Source organism: Caretta caretta, chromosome 5, assembly GCF_965140235.1.
Source record: "Caretta caretta isolate rCarCar2 chromosome 5, rCarCar1.hap1, whole genome shotgun sequence".
Taxonomy (NCBI): Eukaryota; Metazoa; Chordata; order Testudines; family Cheloniidae; genus Caretta; species Caretta caretta.
In genome coordinates, this window is record NC_134210.1 from 46,492,988 (window position 1) to 46,511,416 (window position 18,429).

The window sequence follows — 18,429 nt, forward strand, 5'->3', positions numbered from 1 at the left end:
TAAAGCAGGGCAGAAATGGTTAAGGCTCCCTTTTAAAAAATATGCCTCACATATACAAGAAAGGTTATCCTGCTCTGATGTCTGTACTAGATACAAATGAGCCTAGGTAGTTCCCTTTATTTAAACAGGCAGGGGATACACATTTAAAAAATATATTAACATGAACGTAATAATCTTTGAACCATGTTTTTTTTAAAAGGATATTTTTGTAAAAGAAAAAGAGCATTTGAACTCTTAAGGGCAAGCAAACTCTGCATTACAAGCCACTGCATCCTCAACCATCTTTGTTGTGACTAGTATAGCAACAAATATTGTCAATGATATTAGAGCCCTTTTAGCACAGTGAACTGGATCAATGAAGGAACAGAGCTTTTAAGACAGACTCCTAATAATGTTGTAATTTTTGGTATAGTTTTTATAAATAGAAGTACAACAATATAGCTGCAACTTCTGTGGGGATTTGGATCCTCTACTGAGATTTTCTGCAGGGTGCAGGAGATATGGAGGCCCCCCTGCAGAACCACTTTGCTGGCTCCTGTCAGGGTAATTACACCATGGGGCTCCAGTAGCATGGATGGGCTTGTGCACATCCATGCTTCTTGGTGAATATCACTGTAAATGTGAACATTTGGATTGCTAAAATGTAGAGATTCAAAAAGATTGGTTCATAGAACAGCTGCCTCAAAATAGCATGTCTTATTTTTTCTAATTCTCATTTTAAATTCTATATTTCAATCACTTTTAAATAGCTACATTAAAAAAGTTTTACAAGTTTAATCTTAATAATTTCCACCAAAACAGACATGCTATGTCATAAAATAACTATTAGTGACTAGTTTGTATCCTATAAATCTAACTTGAGTTGATAATATGGTCCATTACCAGCTAACTGCACAGAGTATTTTTCATTTTACACTCTTCAGTTACTTTTTAGTGAAGTGTTAAAAAATATGAAGCTTTTCTCCTCTCTAAAATTGCACGCTGTCTGTCTGTTATTAGGGAGATAACAGCTCTTATAAATGTTTCAGTAAGCGCTAAGTAGACAGTTATGTGCACTCTCATTCCACGCTTATTTGCTTACTGTAATAAACTGATAAAATATGTGTGGTTTGTCTCTGTGTATCTACAGGCATCATGAGTCACATAGATTTCCTTTAGAAATAATGTTGTGTCTGTAGAATTGATTGGTTATTTTCATAAACCATCCAAAGGTACACAGATGACTTTTATTATTTAAACATATGCTGTGTAAGATTTGTAGTGGGTTATCTCACAGTTGCTAGATGCTTCTTGTTCTATTAACTCTTTGGGGAAGTTTTTTATTTCATAGTGATTACAGTTTCTGACCCATAGGCTGCTTCAGTATTGCAGCTATATGCACTGAAGATTTTAAATTTGAAACAAGACGACTGTTTTTACTGGATTGAACTTGTTTGTTGCGTAGACAACATCTGAATCGCATTTGCCTTTGTCATCTTACATGAAACCCTTACCTCTATTGTCAGCTAGATGGTTTGAGAATTCTAGCTATCATATTTTATATATTACATATCTTGGTTCAGATTTTTGGGTACTAGCCTGTCAAATATAGCTGAATAGGATGTTTTATATAAATACTAATATTCCTTTGGCTACACTGTAAAATGCCATGTATTTTTAGTTACTGGTCTGTGGTTTGATTTTTTAGAAATAAAAATGGAATTGCCTGGGTATAAATAAGTGCATAAATTAGACTGCAGATGTTAAAAGTAACGCTAATTATATGGGGATATGCAGAAAATCTGGTCTGCAATAAGTCAAAAGTCTTTTGATAAAATCTGTTGAATCAATGCTAAAATTTGTTCAACCTATATTGGGACAGAAATTATGCATACTGATTATATAGATAACTTACTTTAGATGTCTGACTTGTTTTCATTATTTCTGTTCTGTTAATTAATAAAATATTAGCTATAGCTATATGTGTTACATTACAGAAAAATTGATATGACCGTTCATTGCCACAGGGGGCTTCCAATGAACACTGTGCTCTTGCTTCAAGAATACATTGGGATTATATGTGAATTTTTAAAAAAATCTGCTTGTTCCAAACATTTGGACTATAGTGTGTGACAGTTTTATTTAGGAGCATAAAAGCAAACTTTAAAGTTTAGAAAGAGCATTTCCCTGAGTGTATATGTTTGACAACACTTTGCACTTACTTTAAGCACATCAGAGTATTTCAAACATTTTAGCCTCATAACACCAAGTCAGGTTCCATTATCCCCATTTTACAGATTGGTAAACTGAGGCTCAGGTAAATTTTCTTATCCAAAATGCGGCAGTGGCAGAACTGAAATTGGAGTCATAGGATTAGAAGGGACCGCAAAGGTAATCTAGTCTAACCCTCTGCCAGGATGCAGGAGTCTAGAAGTTCTTCTTTGAGTCATTGTACAAATGTATTCCACTTCAGATGTGTGTGCAACCAGTGCATAAGACTTGGAAATTTTTCTCTTAGCACTACCCACTGGGGTAGCGCATGCACCCTCTGCGGCTGTGAGATGGTATAAAGGGTGGAGCTGCTTCAACCCTGTCCCCTCTTACTTCTTACTGTCTATGATCATTAGTCAGAGCACGTTGGCTTGTTTGCAAGTGTTCTCCTTTTCAGGGAATTTGTTTTCTCTTGTATATAGTTAGAACTTTGGAATAATTGTTGTTTGTTGTTTTACTTAATTTATTTAGAGTGTCCGTTCCTGCGTGTTTTGGGTACCAACTCCCAAGTACCAGGGCATGCTTTAATCTGGGCTCTATGCCTTGCACTGGTTGCAGGAAGACTCTGCTAGTGAGTGACCCACATTCCAGGTGTCTCAAGTGCCTCAGAGAAGGTCATGTCAGGGATCATCATCAAATCTGCAGGGACTTCAAGCCCCGGAACAGAAAGGTTAGGGAGGTGAGAGTGCATCACCTTCTCATGCAGGCTGCCTTGCATCCACCATCTGAACTTTCCCTCTTGGGATGGACATCAACCATTTCTATCTCTGTCAGAGATGCCACTCCAGACACAGCAGAGTCTTGGTGCCACTCACCTTCCCTGATACTTGAGAAGAAGCATAAACACCATGCCTTGAAGGAGCCCAGCAACTCCACAAGATTGAGGTCCCTAGTACCATTTGCGAGCAAGCAAGCTGGACAGCAGGGTAGAATATCCCCCGAGAAGAAATGGTCCCCAACTTCATCTTGCCCAGGGTCAGTGACTCCAGCACCCATTCTTGTGCTGTTGAGGCCGTCCTCCACAATGCAACAGCAGCAGCTTTGGGACTGTTTGGAAACCGGTGACGCTGGAGGCATATGCTACAGGACAAGATTTTCTATTCCTCCCAGGATCGAATTCTCCAGTAGCATGAGACGAGTCGTCCAGTACCAATTGACCTTCAGACTTTGTCAGTCTTACCTGCCTGTAAGGTTGAATCTTTGGTTCCAAAATGACAGTCCAATGCTGCCTTACCTGGTGCCATCCAGAGGCAAACCAAGTATGCTGTCCCCGCTAACAGTGTCTCCAGAGGTTTGCCATTGGTCCCTGGTACTGCACTGGTCAAGCGACTTGGGTTCTTTTTTGGAATCTGATGTAGACTTCCGTGCTCTTCACTTCTGGGATAGCAGGTGTCATGCACCTTCATCAAAAGGATTCCAATCCTGGCAGCGGCCCCATGATGGTCCACAGGCGTGGATCTGTGGGCTTGTAGAGGTTGAGCTCCTATACCTTACTGTATAGTGGCTGTATTTGAAACCATGGGGTTTTCCCCACCACCACTAGATCCTCCCCCGTTTATCCACCTGCCAGATCCCTGAGCAGATGACAGGATAGTTCACGTGTGGAATCCCAGGAAGTTACCCCGGTACCAACACTGGTACCAAGCAGAAATAACCTTGCATACCACAATCTCCATGTGGGCAGGTACGGGAGGCTACAATTCAACCTCTTTTGCTGTCCTCCCCAGAAGAGCTGGTGGTGTTGTGGTGTCCTCACCTCTTTAGGATGACTAGAGGGCCTACCAAGAACTCCTAACGAGGGTTGCTTCTTCTCTGGACATCCAGGTCAACGTACTGCAAGAGAATTCCTATAGATTGGTGGACATACAGCGGTCAGCAAGGTTTTCCTCTGTAGCCCTACCTACAAGATTATTGTGACAAACACCATCATCTGTGCTACTAACAGCCAAGAGAATTGAACGCAAGCACCATGGCCCTTCTCAGAACTATGAACATTTCTGCACCCATCCATCACCAGATGCTTCAGTTGTCTTGGCAGTAAACAAAAGAGCATATCAGGGATTGCCATCATCTACCTCAAAGGATAAAGAAGCAAAAAGACTTGACCTTTTCAATAGAAAGGTTTATTCCACTGTCAGCCTGCATTGTATCCTTGCTGGATGGATAAGATTTCTCCCTTGCTGGATGGGAGAGTGTTCTGAAGTTCATGGACAGAATACCAGAGGATGCCAGGCAAGAATTCCAGGCCATCTTGGAAGAGAGCAAACTCATGGCTAGGACTTCTTTCCAAGCTGCGTTTGATGGGACAGAATCAGCAGCCAGAGCTATGGCATCTGCAGTAACGATGCACAGAAGTTCATGGCTTCAAGCTTCACAGAAGATCCATCAGATGATACAAGATCTCCCCTTTGAGGGGCTGATCCTATTCTCTCAGCAGATTGATGAGAGGCTTCAGGGGCTAAATTGAAGTAATTGCGCATTTACGCTTCATTCCCTAAAAAGAAACAATTTCACTCTCAGTTGTACCAGCGATACCCACTTTTCACACCTAGACAGCATGACTACTCCAGAAAATGGGAAAAACCAGAGGAGGAGAACTCCACCTCAGTTTTCTTCTTGACAAGTTCGTCTAGACAGCCAAGAAATTCCAAACAGTCTGCTCAACTGCCTTGTCGAGAACTGAATACCAGTGTGTCATGGGCCAATTTCTCTTACCCCTGTTTTTTTCCAATATGTTATGCTGCTTCCTATGTGCTTGGGCCTCTATCACCACAGACCAATGGGTCTATATTGTAAAACTGGGATGCACCCTTCAGTTTATTTCAGCCCTTCCCCCTTCAGGGACCACTCTCGAGGCTGTCTTCCTCACAGACATCCAATCTCTCCTTCATTTCAGAGCTATAGAGGAGGTTCCTCCTTTCTATACAGGGGGAAAGGATTTTATTCATGTTGGTTTCTGATGCCAAAGGCAAAAGGAGAGCCATTCTAGACGTGCAACAAATATATAAAGAAAATAAGGTTTCCCAGGGTCACCCTAGCCTCTTTTATCCTCTCCCTGTATCCTGGTGACTGGTATGCTCTCTTTGACTTGAAGGATGCATATTTACATCAAACCCACAGACAATTCCTAAGATTCCTGGTCAGCCACACCCATTAATTGTTTACTGTCTTGCTCGTTTGCCTATCTGCAGTCCTGAGTATTTACAAAATGCATGGTGGTGGTGGCCCCATTCATAAGAAAATCAGGGTACAAGTATTTCCATACCTGTTCCATAGCTTTTCCGTGTCTGGTTTGTGGTCGGTCCAAGAACCAAATAGAACTCAGTCTAGCCAAGATCCAGTCCCTCTCCAGTGTTCAGAGTTTGTTGATTAATGAGGACAGGTGAGTCTTCTCCCCAGTTCAGAATAGATAGAGTGTACAGGGATAGTCTTGGATTCTACAGTAACCAAGAGCTTTCCTACTACATGCCAGATTCCAGACAGTGTTAATCATTTCCACAGACCTAAAAGCCCATCCAATCTCAACTATAAGGGACTGCATGAGACTTCTGGGACACATGGCCTCCTGCACCTATGTGGTTCAGCATGCCAGACTTGATTTCAGAAAGTTACAGGGCTGGTTAAAGTTGTGTGCTCCCCAGCTCATCAGCCATTGGACATGCTCATTCAGTGCTTGCAGGAATGTTAACCTCCTTGGAATGGTGGATGGATGCACCCAATGTCTGTATGGGAGTTCCCTTCACACCTTCTCTAGGGTAGGGAAGTCACCTAGACAAACTAGGTCACAGCAAGATTTAGCTCTCACGTGGGAGTTGAGGCTATTCATCTGGCTTGTCAGAGGACAAACTCTGCATGTCCTCATGGACATGCTGTGGTGATGTTGTGTGTGGAAACACAGGGAGGGACCAGGTCAGACAGCCTTTGTCAAGAGCCAGTACTCCTTTGGGAGTTTTGTATCTCCAACATGATTCACCTCAAAGCATCCCACCTTCCTGCAGTTCACAACAGTTTGGCAAATTGCCTGAGCAGATCTTTCAGCAGAAATCACAAGTGGTGTCTCAGAGCAGATATTGTGAGCCTCATTTTTCCAACTTGGGGTGGAGGGTGTCCCTCAGATGGACCTATTTGCTACTCACCACAACAGGAAGTGCCAGCTCTTTTATTCAAGGGCAGCTCATATTCAGGGATGTTTTCCTTGTCTTGCAGAAGCACAAGCTGATGTATGCCTATCCTCCTATTCCTCTCATTCCAATGGTGTTGACCAAGCTCAAGCAGGATCAGGCCCACATGATCCCCATAGCACTGGCTTGGCTTTGCCAACATTGGTTCTCCAGTCTGCTGAACCTCTCCACAGGGGGTTCTTTGACATTACCTCCAGAGTCCAACCTGATTCGCCAGGAACCCAGCCAATTCCTGCATCCCAACTCTTTTGTGGTCTTCATCTTACCACCTGGATGCTTCCTGGTTGATGCCTCAAGAGGTGGTGTGTTTGGGGGAATATACAAATCATCCTCCTGAATAGCAGAAAGCCTTCTACTAGATCCTTACCTATTGAAGTGAGAACCATTTTCCTTCTGGTCACAGCAAAAAGGTATTTCGCCAATCCAGGCCTCTGTCCAACATATTCTACCTAAACATCCAACATCTATCCACCTGAAACAGAAAGTCATATCCATTAGATCCATCAAGGTTCACCTTGCAGACGTTTCCTCTTTCCACCCTCCAACTGCAAGATGCTCAGTATCTTTTAACCCAGTGTCAATTAGGTTCTTAAAAGGTCTGGACAGGTTATATGCCCATGTTGCAGAACCTATCCCTCCCTGGGACTTTAATCTGGTGCTAACAAAGATGATTGTTTGAACTGATGGCTACCTGTTTTTACTCCATCTGTCAATGAAAGTAACATGTTTTTGATAGCCATTACCTCTGTGAAAAGAGTGGCAGAATTACAAGCAACTGTTAGCTGACCCTCCCCACACAATCTTTTATAAGGATTCTATATACGGACAGCCACATCCAAATTTTTTTTGACAATAGTATCAGAATTCCACCTCAATCAAGCAATTTACTTAGCAGCCCCAGTTCCTTACATTCCTAAGCCCTGGTCTCATAAGGATTGAGAGAATCTGTACCCTGGATGTTAGAAGAGTGTTAGCTTTTTACTTGGACAGGACTAGGTTGTTTAGGTCATCCTCCCAACTGACAGTTGCAGACAGGATGAAAGTCCTTCCAGTGTTTACCTAGAGAATCTTGTCCTGATTTCGTCTTGCATACGTCTGTGCTACGACTTATCTTTTGAAAGTGTTGTGCAGTTTTCCTTTGAGGATGAGCACTGATAGGCCAGATATAGAGTGATGGCTTTGTGAAAAGCGTTCACTCAGAGGTGTTATGCTGTTTTTGTCTTTTATAGTTTTCCTGTGAGTTCATTCCAGAGCATAGTGATTGTCTAGTTTCACCCACATGGTTGTTACTGGGGCATTAACTGCACTAGATGAGGGAAACCACATGTTGTTTATTCCCACCCCCATCCAACTAGCTCACATTCCTCCCCACATTTCCCTCACTGGCTCTGTCTCCTTGCCCAACTAGTCCCACCCTCCCCCAGCTCCCAGTTAGTTAAGTAGAGACAGAGACAACAACTTCAGTCACGTTTGTTGGAAAAGTGAGAAGGTGTGCAGTGAGTGAGACAGGTAACTGTAGTAAAGGACAGGACAGTCTCAAAGGGCAAACTCACAGCACCTCTAACTGGCGGCTACTCCTCACTCTCCTGCTGCCTGGGAAAGAGCAGTCAGTTAGAAGCTGGTTATCTCCAGTGCGTTTGTGGTTTTCCCATGTCAGGAGATGCAATACACTTAACAGGTTTAGAAGTGTGCTGAAGTGGTTATAGACCCTTCTGCCTCTGTCCTGAGCATGTCCCTGTCCGTCCTTGCTCCTCAGCTCTCTGCATTCAAATCACGCTGGTTCCTTTTCCTCCTTCGTGCTGCCTGGGCACTAGTGAAGAAGGTAGAAGGCACCGAAAGTACAGGAGAGAGTCTCCCTACTCTGTTCTTGAGCCTGGCACCACAGTGTTTCCTGGCAGACAGGAGGAGTAATTACTACAAGGTCATGCTCAGCCTGGCAGCCTCAGCTTGGAGCATGCTCACTAAGATTTGTGGGGATGGTGCATACTCAGTGTGGCTGGCATAGAGCTCTGTAGAGGTGCAGCACACTCAATGCAGACAGTGCAAAAATTTGGTCTAGATTAATTTACTATAAAAGGTGTATATTTGGTTGAAAAAATGTACTTACTGTAGCTATCAATGGTTTTCTTTCAAACCAGGAGGACATATCTAGTGGAGTCCCCCAGGAGTGTGTCTTTCGTCTAGAATTAATCAATATTTTAATTAATGGCTTGAATATTGGAGTTAAGAATATGCTTATAAAATTTGCGGATGACACTATTCTGCCAGAGTCGGGGTGGGTGAATCTCTAGGCGTTTTGGAGGACAGGATTAGAATTCAAAATGACCTTGTGAAATTAGAGAATTGGTCTAAATTCAACAAAATGAAATTCATTGAAGATAAGTGCAGAGTACTACACTTCGGAAGAAAAAAATCAAATGCACAGCTATAAAATGGTGAACACCTGGCTAGGTGGTAGTACAGCAGAAAAGAATCTGGGGGTTATAGTGGATCATAAATTGAACATGCACCAGCAATGGGGTGCAGTGGCAAAAAAAATGCTAATATTCTAGGGTGTAATACCAGCAGTGTCATATGTAACATGGGAATAATTATTCTGTTCTCCTCAGCCTTGGTGATCGTCAGCTGGAGTATTGTGTCCAGTTTTGGGCACCACACCTTGAAAGATATAGACAAATTGGAAAAAGTCTAAAAGGCGATAAAAAAAATAATAAAAGGTTTAGAAAACCTAACCTATGAGGAAAGGTTAAAAAACCTGGCTATGTTTAGCCTTGAGAAAAGAAGACTGAAGGGGAACTTATTGAGGTCTGTTAGAAAGAAGTTGCAAATTAATTGTTCTCCATATCCACTGAAGATAGGACAAGAAGTAGTCAGCTTAATTTGTAGCAAGGAAAATTTAGGTCTGATATTAGGAAAAATGTTCTAACTATAAGGACAGTTAAGCACTGGACTAAGCTTTCAAGTGTGGTCGTGGAATCCCCCTCCTTGGAGGTTTTTCAGAACAGGTTGGACAAACACCCACCAGTGGTGGTCTAGGTATACTTCGTTCTGCCTCAGTATATGACCTTTCAAGGTCCCTTCCAGCCCTACATTTCTGTGATTATGTTATCTTCAGAGAATTTTGCTTTAACAAATCTCTCTTGAGCATTTGCAAATGATGATTTTTCAGAGACTTATAACGTGCCAAATTTGGGCAACTTTTCACAAGAACAACAAAAGATGTATATTCATGACCCCTAAGCAATACCCCTACCTGCTCCAAAACATGTAGTTACTACACCTTCTCAATGAAACAGCTGTGTGCATTTTAACACTTGCAAAACAACTTTTTTCCCTTAATCTTATTCTTTAAGCAGGGGTTCTCGCAACAACTTTTTGGTGGCCTCAGAGTGCAGCCAACGACTCTGCTCTGACAATTTTTCTTAAGAAACTTAATTAACTTTAGGAAAAACAAATAAATATGCACACATACATGTCCAAATCATAGACATTTATTTATGTAGAGTATTCTTTTTTAGACATAATAATAATAATAATTAATAATAATGTGCAGTTGTGTCTATTCTTTACTGGATCTAAACAGAATAGAAATGCAAATAAAGTGCTTTGCATGTTCTTGTCTTTTTATTGTTGTTTCTTTTGCTTTTTTGGTTGCAGGCTTTTTTGGACTTGCTAGCTAGTATGTATGTTTGTTAATATAACTTTTCACAGCAGCAGACTTGTTAGCTAGCTGGGAGGGGATGGGGGGGGTAAGCCCAAAGCCCAGCAGCCGAGGGATGAAGCTCGCTGCTGTGCGGCCAAAGAACCAGAGCCCAGTACTCCACAGTCAGAGCCCGCGGCCAAAGCCTGCCGTTTCAGTAATCTGGAAGCCTGAGTGAGCCCCAGTGCCACCAGGAAGGTGGGGGACTCTCACTGGCTGTTTGCTCCTCCAGCATTTGTGGCTCAAGAGGGCTACAGGGCTCAACCCCTCCTTGCAGCCCCAGGGGAGAGGCCTCTGCTTTGTCATTCCCTTCCCCCCCGTCCTCCTCCAAAATCATCATCCAGGAGGCTGTGGCCGCAAGAAAGCATGCGGCCACAGCGGCCACATTTGAGAAATGCTGCTAGAGCAGCTGGACCATTTTAGCTGAAACTTAAAAAATCAAATTGTAGCAGACAAATCTCAGCTCAAACAATCTGGCAAAGTTATAAGCAATTGGAAATAGTCTTATAATAGAAAGTTAGGCAACTTTAACTACAAGCAGAGCTGTTAGGTCTCAATAGCAGAAATAATGTAATGCTATTTCATGCTGTTCCAAATATTTCCTTTATTATGTTGTATTTGTGGACTTGAATATTTTCAACATGTTCTAATTGTTTTTCCACACATTTGTTGCTGTTGATGAAGTCAAAGCTTTAAGGTATTTTCATGAACATCAGTATGCCCCCTGATACTGCATTCCTTTCACATCCAAATCTCCCACAAAAGAGAGAGGGAGTTCTAGCTGGTGCAGAGAGTGCAGTATTTAAACTGTCATATTATAATGATCTTCTACTATCCACAAGAATTGGCTAGTACATTCACTAATTCTTAACTTTTTTATGTAACAGGTCAGTTCCCCAATGTTTGTGCCAATGAAAACTCATGAATTGCTTCATCGAATGAGTGGGAAAGGATTAGCAGCTTATTATCACTTCTCAAGGCAGCCGTGCATTTATGGAGATCAAATGGTATCTGTACAAGTGACATTAACGAACACCACGGACCAGAAGTTAGAGAATATTCACATAGGGGAGAGAAAGCTACCTGCAGGCATGAAGATGCATGTGTTTAATACAATAGGTAATCAAGTCATCTTTTTTAAGCTAACTATGCAAAATCCTATTGTTTCAGTTAGTTAAAAACATGAAATGGAAAATACTAAATGTACTGATTTTTTTAAAAAAATTAATTCTTTATTTTAGAAATTGACAGAATAAAAAAATAACATTTTTAAGCATTACTTGGCAAGGGTGTGTGTGGTTTAACAAGGTGTCTGTTAAAAGGAAGCATTTCCGGTACAGTTAGAATGAATCAAGCCATATAGTCATACTGCCTCTGGCTGTAAATTCTTCAGATCCTTTCATGTGAACATAAGAACGGCCATCCTGGATCTAAAAAAAGTCCATCTAGCCCAGTATACTGTCTTCCCTTTTTCCAACTGACCTCTTAGCTGTTTGGTCACTACATTGAGAAAGCAGCTATATTAGGACAATGCCAACTGGAGGTTTCTGCCAGCCAGTTATGTTCACATCCAAGGAATAAAAATGGCACTTAGCCACTTTTTACTTATTTCAGAGCAAACTTTCCATGCTACTGTCAACAAAACATATGGTCAAGTATTTTGCATGGATAACATTTGATTCAGTTTGTATTTTAATAATGATACGTCTCTATTGTTTTTATAACTAAACATCTAATTCAAGACACTGACAAAATCTGAACTTGATATTAATTGAACTGAATGGTGTCTACCCATCTGGATATATAAACCCGTGTCTTATCCTTTTCAGTACATTGGGTATTTTTTGTATTTCTCATGGGTGTTCTCTACTTTAAGAAAATTGTATATGTTCCTTTGGTATCAAAGAAGGACCAGTCACCTCACAAACCTAAGTCCTTCCGTCTGCAATAGTGTAGGGTGGTTAGTATGGTGATCTGGCTCTGAAGAGGTTCAAGAAACAGTGAACTTACTCTTGATGTCTTCATTTAGAAAGTGCTGCATTCTGCACTGCTTGTAAAATGAAGGAGTATTCGCCATTTTAGGTCTATAATCCTCCCAGCCTCCTATGTAACCAGTGCAAACAAAATTTGGAGAAAAGTAGGCCACATTGACTATAGAATTTTTTAAACTTGATTTTCCCCATCACTGTATAGTAATGTGCATTTTACTAGTGGTCTTCTGCTGTCTTATTCATTCAATCTGAAAACTGAAGAGCAAGTCGTGTCATGCCAAATGAAATGCAAATACTGCATTTGCACACAAGCAAATAGAATACATGTGACCTTAATGTTTTTCTGTAATTATATATCCCTACTGTTTTAATATGAAGCCTTGGTTCACTAATGATATGACTAGATTTTAATGGTAATATTTAAAATGCATTTATTGAAGGAAGTTTTTCTCCCAAGACACTTCAGAAAATAAAAATACAAAAGTTGGTCAGAACCTCACAAAGTTTAAAGAAGCTGTAAACATTTGCTGTTTTACGTGTTACCAAATTTTCGTATTTAGATTAGCTGATCTGATTTTTTTTTCCCATGCTTAATTTACATGTTCTGTTCTAGAATTTCTTGAGCCTGAGGAATCCATTACTGTCTCTGTGGGTATTGACTTTTGTGATTCTACTCAGACTGCCAGTTTCCAGTTGTGGTAAGTTTGTTTTTCTTTTGTTTTTTAACATTTGATAGTTCTGAATGGAAATTGAGGGGAGAGATGTTATAGTCTTTGCCTTTTTTACAAAACTTCTTCCGTAATTGTATTAAAAACATATTTGTATTTGCTTTGATTATATTTTGAACTAGTTTGAAGCCTAACTAGAATTTTTATGGGCAAAGTGCTGATTGTATTTTCTGCATTTGTTACAGAATTGGGCAATATAGCTCATCATAAAATGGACATTCAAGATGTATTTAGAGAAATGAGGCATAGTTACCTTGTAAACTTTACTATTCCACTATTTTTCCGATCAGGATATTTCCAAATCATAGAATCATAGAATATCAGGGTTGGAAGGGACCTCAGGAGGTCATCTAGTCCAACCCCCTGCTCAAAGCAGGACCAATCCCCAATTAAATTATCCCAGCCAGGGCTTTGTCAAGCTTGACCTTAAAAACTTCTAAGGAAGGAGATTCTACCACCTCCCTAGGTAACGCATTCCAGTGTTTCACCACCCTCCTAGTGAAAAAGTTTTTCCTAATATCCAACCTAAACCTCCCCCACTGCAACTTGAGACCATTACTCCTTGTCCTGTCCTCTTCCACCACTGAGAATAGTCTAGAACCATCCTCTCTGGAACCACCTCTCAGGTAGTTGAAAGCAGCTATCAAATCCCAACTCATTCTTCTCTTCCGCAGGCTAAACAATCCCAGTTCCCTCAGCCTCTCCTCATAAGTCATGTGTTCCAGACCCCTAATCATTTTTGTTGCCCTTCGCTGGACTCTCTCCAATTTATCCACATCCTTCTTGTAGTGTGGAGCCCAAAACTGGACACAGTACTCCAGATGAGGCCTCACCAATGTCGAATAGAGGGGAACGATCACGTCCCTCGATCTGCTCGCTGTGCCCCTACTTATACATCCCAAAATGCCATTGGCCTTCTTGGCAACAAGGGCACACTGCTGACTCATATCCAGCTTCTCATCCACTGTCACCCATAGTTCCTTTTCCGCAGAACTGCTGCCTAGCCATTCGGTCCCTAGTCTGTAGCTGTGCATTGGGTTCTTCCGTCCTAAGTGCAGGACCCTGCACTTATTCTTATTGAACCTCATCAGATTTCTTTTGGCCCAATCCTCCAATTTGTCTAGGTCCCTCTGTATCCTATCCCTCCCCTCCAGCGTATCTACCACTCCTCCCAGTTTAGTATCATCCGCAAATTTGCTGAGAGTGCAATCCACACCATCCTCCAGATCATTTATGAAGATATTGAACAAAACCGGCCCCAGGACCGACCCCTGGGGCACTCCACTTGACACCGGCTGCCAACTAGATATGGAGCCATTGATCACTACCCGTTGAGCCCGACAATCTAGCCAACTTTCTACCCACCTTATAGCGCATTCATCCAGCCCATACTTCTTTAACTTGCTGACAAGAATACTGTGGGAGACCGTGTCAAAAGCTTTGCTAAAGTCAAGAAACAATACATCCACTGCTTTCCCTTCATCCACAGAACCAGTAATCTCATCATAAAAGGCGATTAGATTAGTCAGGCATGACCTTCCCTTGGTGAATCCATGCTGACTGTTCCTGATCACTTTCCTCTCCTCTAAGTGCTTCAGGATTGATTCTTTGAGGACCTGCTCCATGATTTTTCCGGGGACTGAGATGAGTCTGACTGGCCTGTAGTTCCCAGGATCCTCCTTCTTCCCTTTTTTAAAGATTGGCACTACATTAGCCTTTTTCCAGTCATCCGGGACTTCCCCTGTTCGCCACGAGTTTTCAAAGATAATGGCCAATGGCTCTGCAATCACAGCCGCCAATTCCTTCAGCACTCTCGGATGCAACTCGTCCGGCCCCATGGACTTGTGCACGTCCAGCTTTTCTAAATAGTCCCTAACCACCTCTTTCTCCACAGAGGGCTGGCCATCTACTCCCCATGTTGTGATGCCCAGCGCAGCAGTCTGGGAGCTGACCTTGTTAGTGAAGACAGAGGCAAAAAAAGCATTGAGCACATTAGCTTTTTCCACATCCTCTGTCACTAGGTTGCCTCCCTCATTCAGTGAGGGGTCCACACTTTCCTTGGCTTTCTTCTTGTTGCCAACACACCTGAAGAAACCCTTCTTGTTACTCTTGACATCTCTTGCTAGCTGCAGCTCCAGGTGCGATTTGGCCCTCCTGATTTCATTCCTACATGCCCGAGCAATATTTTTATACTCTTCCCTGGTCATATGTCCAACCTTCCACTTCTTGTAAGCTTCTTTTTTATGTTTAAGATCCGCTAGGATTTCACCGTTAAGCAAGCTGGTCGCCTGCCATATTTACTATTCTTTCGACTCATCGGGATGGTTTGTCCCTGTAACCTCAACAGGGATTCCTTGAAATATACCCAGCTCTCCTGGACTCCTTTCCCCTTCATGTTAGTCCCCCAGGGGATCCTACCCATCCGTTCCCTGAGGGAGTCGAAGTCTGCTTTCCTGAAGTGGGAAAGCGGGATACCGGGAGGAAGCACAGGCAGGAATGTCTGTGAGGGGAGGGCTCCTGCCTCATACTGGGAATGAGGGGCGATCAACAGGTTATCTCAAGTGCTTATATACAAATGCACAAAGCCTTGGAAACAAGCAGGGGGAACTGGAAGTCCTGGTGATGTCAAGGAACTATGACGTGATCGGAATAACAGAGACTTGGTGGGATAACTGACATGACTGGAGTACTGTCATGAATGGTTATAAACTGTTCAGGAAGGACAGGCAGGGCAGAAAAGGTGGGGGAGTAGCACTGTATGTAAGGGAGCAGTATGACTGCTCAGAGCTCCGGTACGAAACTGCAGAAAAACCTGAGTGTCTCTGGATTAAGTTTAGAAGTGTGTGCAACAAGAGTGATGTAGTGGTGGGAGTCTGCTATAGACCGCCGGACCAGGGGGATGAGGTAGATGAGGCTTTCTTCCGGCAGCTCACAGAAGCTACTAGATCGCATGCCCTGATTCTCATGGGTGACTTTAATTTTCCTGATATCTGCTGGGAGAGCAATACAGCGGTGCATAGACAATCCAGGAAGTTTTTGGAAAGCGTAGGGGACAATTTCCTGGCACAAGTGCTAGAGGAGCCAACTAGGGGGGACGCTTTTCTTGACCTGCTGCTCACAAACCGGGTAGAATTAGTGGGGGAAGCAAAAGTGGATGGGAATCTGGGAAGCAGTGACCATGAGTTGGTTGAGTTCAGGATCCTGACGCAGGGAAGAAAGGTAAGCAGCAGGATACGAACCCTGGACTTCAGGAAAGCAGACTTCGACTCCCTCAGGGAACGGATGGCCAGGATCCCCTGGGGGACTAACTTGAAGGGGAAAGGAGTCCAGGAGAGCTGGCTGTATTTCAAGGAATCCCTGTTGAGGTTACAGGGACAAACCATCCCGATGAGTCGAAAGAATAGTAAATATGGCAGGCGACCAGCTTGGCTTAATGGTGAAATCCTAGCGGATCTTAAACATAAAAAAGAAGCTTACAAGAAGTGGAAGATTGGACATATGACCAGGGAAGAGTTTAAAAATATTGCTCGGGCATGTAGGAATGATATCAGGAGGGCCAAATCGCACCTGGAGCTGCAGCTAGCCAGAGATGTCAAGAGTAACAAGAAGGGTTTCTTCAGGTATGTTGGCAACAAGAAGAAAGCCAAGGAAAGTGTGGGCCCCTTACTGAATGAGGGAGGCAACCTAGTGACAGAGGATGTGGAAAAAGCTAATGTACTCAATGCTTTTTTTGCCTCTGTTTTCACTAACAAGGTCAGCTCCCAGACTGCTGCGCTGGGCATCGCAAAATGGGGAAGAGATGGCCAGCCCTCTGTGGAGATAGAGGTGGTTAGGGACTATTTAGAAAAGCTGGACGTGCACAAGTCCATGGGGCCGGACGAGTTGCATCCGAGAGTGCTGAAGGAATTGGCGGCTGTGATTGCAGAGCCATTGGCCATTATCTTTGAAAACTCGTGGCGAACGGGGGAAGTCCCGGATGACTGGAAAAAGGCTAATGTAGTGCCAATCTTTAAAAAAGGGAAGAAGGAGGATCCTGGGAACTACAGGCCAGTCAGCCTCACCTCAGTCCCTGGAAAAATCATGGAGCAGGTCCTCAAAGAATCAATCCTGAAGCACTTGCATGAGAGGAAAGTGATCAGAAACAGCCAGCATGGATTCACCAAGGGAAGGTCATGCCTGACTAATCTAATCGCCTTTTATGATGAGATTACTGGTTCTGTGGATGAAGGGAAAGCAGTGGATGTATTGTTTCTTGACTTTAGCAAAGCTTTTGACACGGTCTCCCACAATATTCTTGTCAGCAAGTTAAGGAAGTATGGGCTGGAAGAATGCACTATAAGGTGGGTAGAAAGCTGGCTAGATTGTCGGGCTCAACGGGTAGTTATCAATGGTTCCATGTCTAGTTGGCAGCCGGTAACAAGTGGAGTGCCCCAAGGGTCGGTCCTGGGGCCGGTTTTGTTCAATATCTTCATAAATGATCTGGAGGATGGTGTGGATTGCACTCTCAGCAAATTTGCGGATGATACTAAACTGGGAGGAGTGGTAGATACGCTGGAGGGGAGGGATAGGATACAGAAGGACCTAGACAAATTGGAGGATTGGGCCAAAAGAAATCTGATGAGGTTCAATAAGGATAAGTGCAGGGTCCTGCACTTAGGACGGAAGAACCCAATGCACAGCTACAGACTAGGGACCGAATGGCTAGGCAGCAGTTCTGCGGAAAAGGACCTAGGGGTGACAGTGGACGAGAAGCTGGATATGAGTCAGCAGTGTGCCCTTGTTGCCAAGAAGGCCAATGGCATTTTGGGATGTATAAGTAGGGGCATAGCGAGCAGATCGAGGGACGTGATCATTCCCCTCTATTCGATATTGGTGAGGCCTCATCTGGAGTACTGTGTCCAGTTTTGGGCCCCACACTTCAAGAAGGATGTGGATAAATTGGAGAGAGTCCAGCGAAGGGCAACAAAAATGATTAGGGGTCTGGAACACATGACTTATGAGGAGAGGCTGAGGGAGCTGGGATTGTTTAGCCTGCAGAAGAGAAGAATGAGGGGGGATTTGATAGCTGCTTTCAACTACCTAAAAGGGGGTTCCAAAGAGGATGGCTCTAGACTGTTCTCAATGGTAGCAGATGACAGAACGAGGAGTAATGGTCTCAAGTTGCAGTGGGGGAGGTTTAGATTGGATATTAGGAAAAACTTTTTCACTAAGAGGGTGGTGAAACACTGGAATGCGTTACCTAGGGAGGTGGTAGAATCTCCTTCCTTAGAGGTTTTTAAGGTCAGGCTTGACAAAGCCCTGGCTGGGATGATTTAACTGGGAATTGGTCCTGCTTCGAGCAGGGGGTTGGACTAGATGACCTTCTGGGGTCCCTTCCAACCCTTATATTCTATGATTCTATGATTCTAAGTCCAGGGTCCGTATCCTGCTGCTTACCTTTCTTCACTGTGTCAGGATCCTGAACTCAACCAACTCATGGTCACTGCCTCCCAGATTCCCATCCACTTTTGCTTCCCCCACTAATTCTTCCCAGTTTGTGAGCAGCAGGTCAAGAAAAGCTCCCCCCCAGTTGGCTCCTC

At 43.1% G+C, this 18,429-nt stretch overlaps 1 protein-coding gene across 3 annotated transcripts in view; it reads left to right on the plus strand.

The window, feature by feature from the left end:
• AP3B1 (adaptor related protein complex 3 subunit beta 1) overlaps positions 1-18,429 on the plus strand; it is a 344,461-nt gene that overhangs the window by 295,056 nt on the left and 30,976 nt on the right. For all 3 annotated transcript variants that reach the window (XR_007356822.2, XM_048851142.2, XM_048851143.2), the window contains exons 23-24: positions 11,019-11,250; positions 12,736-12,820. Coding sequence is in view for 2 of the 3 variants with exons in the window: in XM_048851142.2 (XP_048707099.1) it covers positions 11,019-11,250; positions 12,736-12,820 (317 nt within the window). In the remaining variant the exon portion in view is untranslated. The remainder of the gene's footprint in view (positions 1-11,018; positions 11,251-12,735; positions 12,821-18,429) is intronic.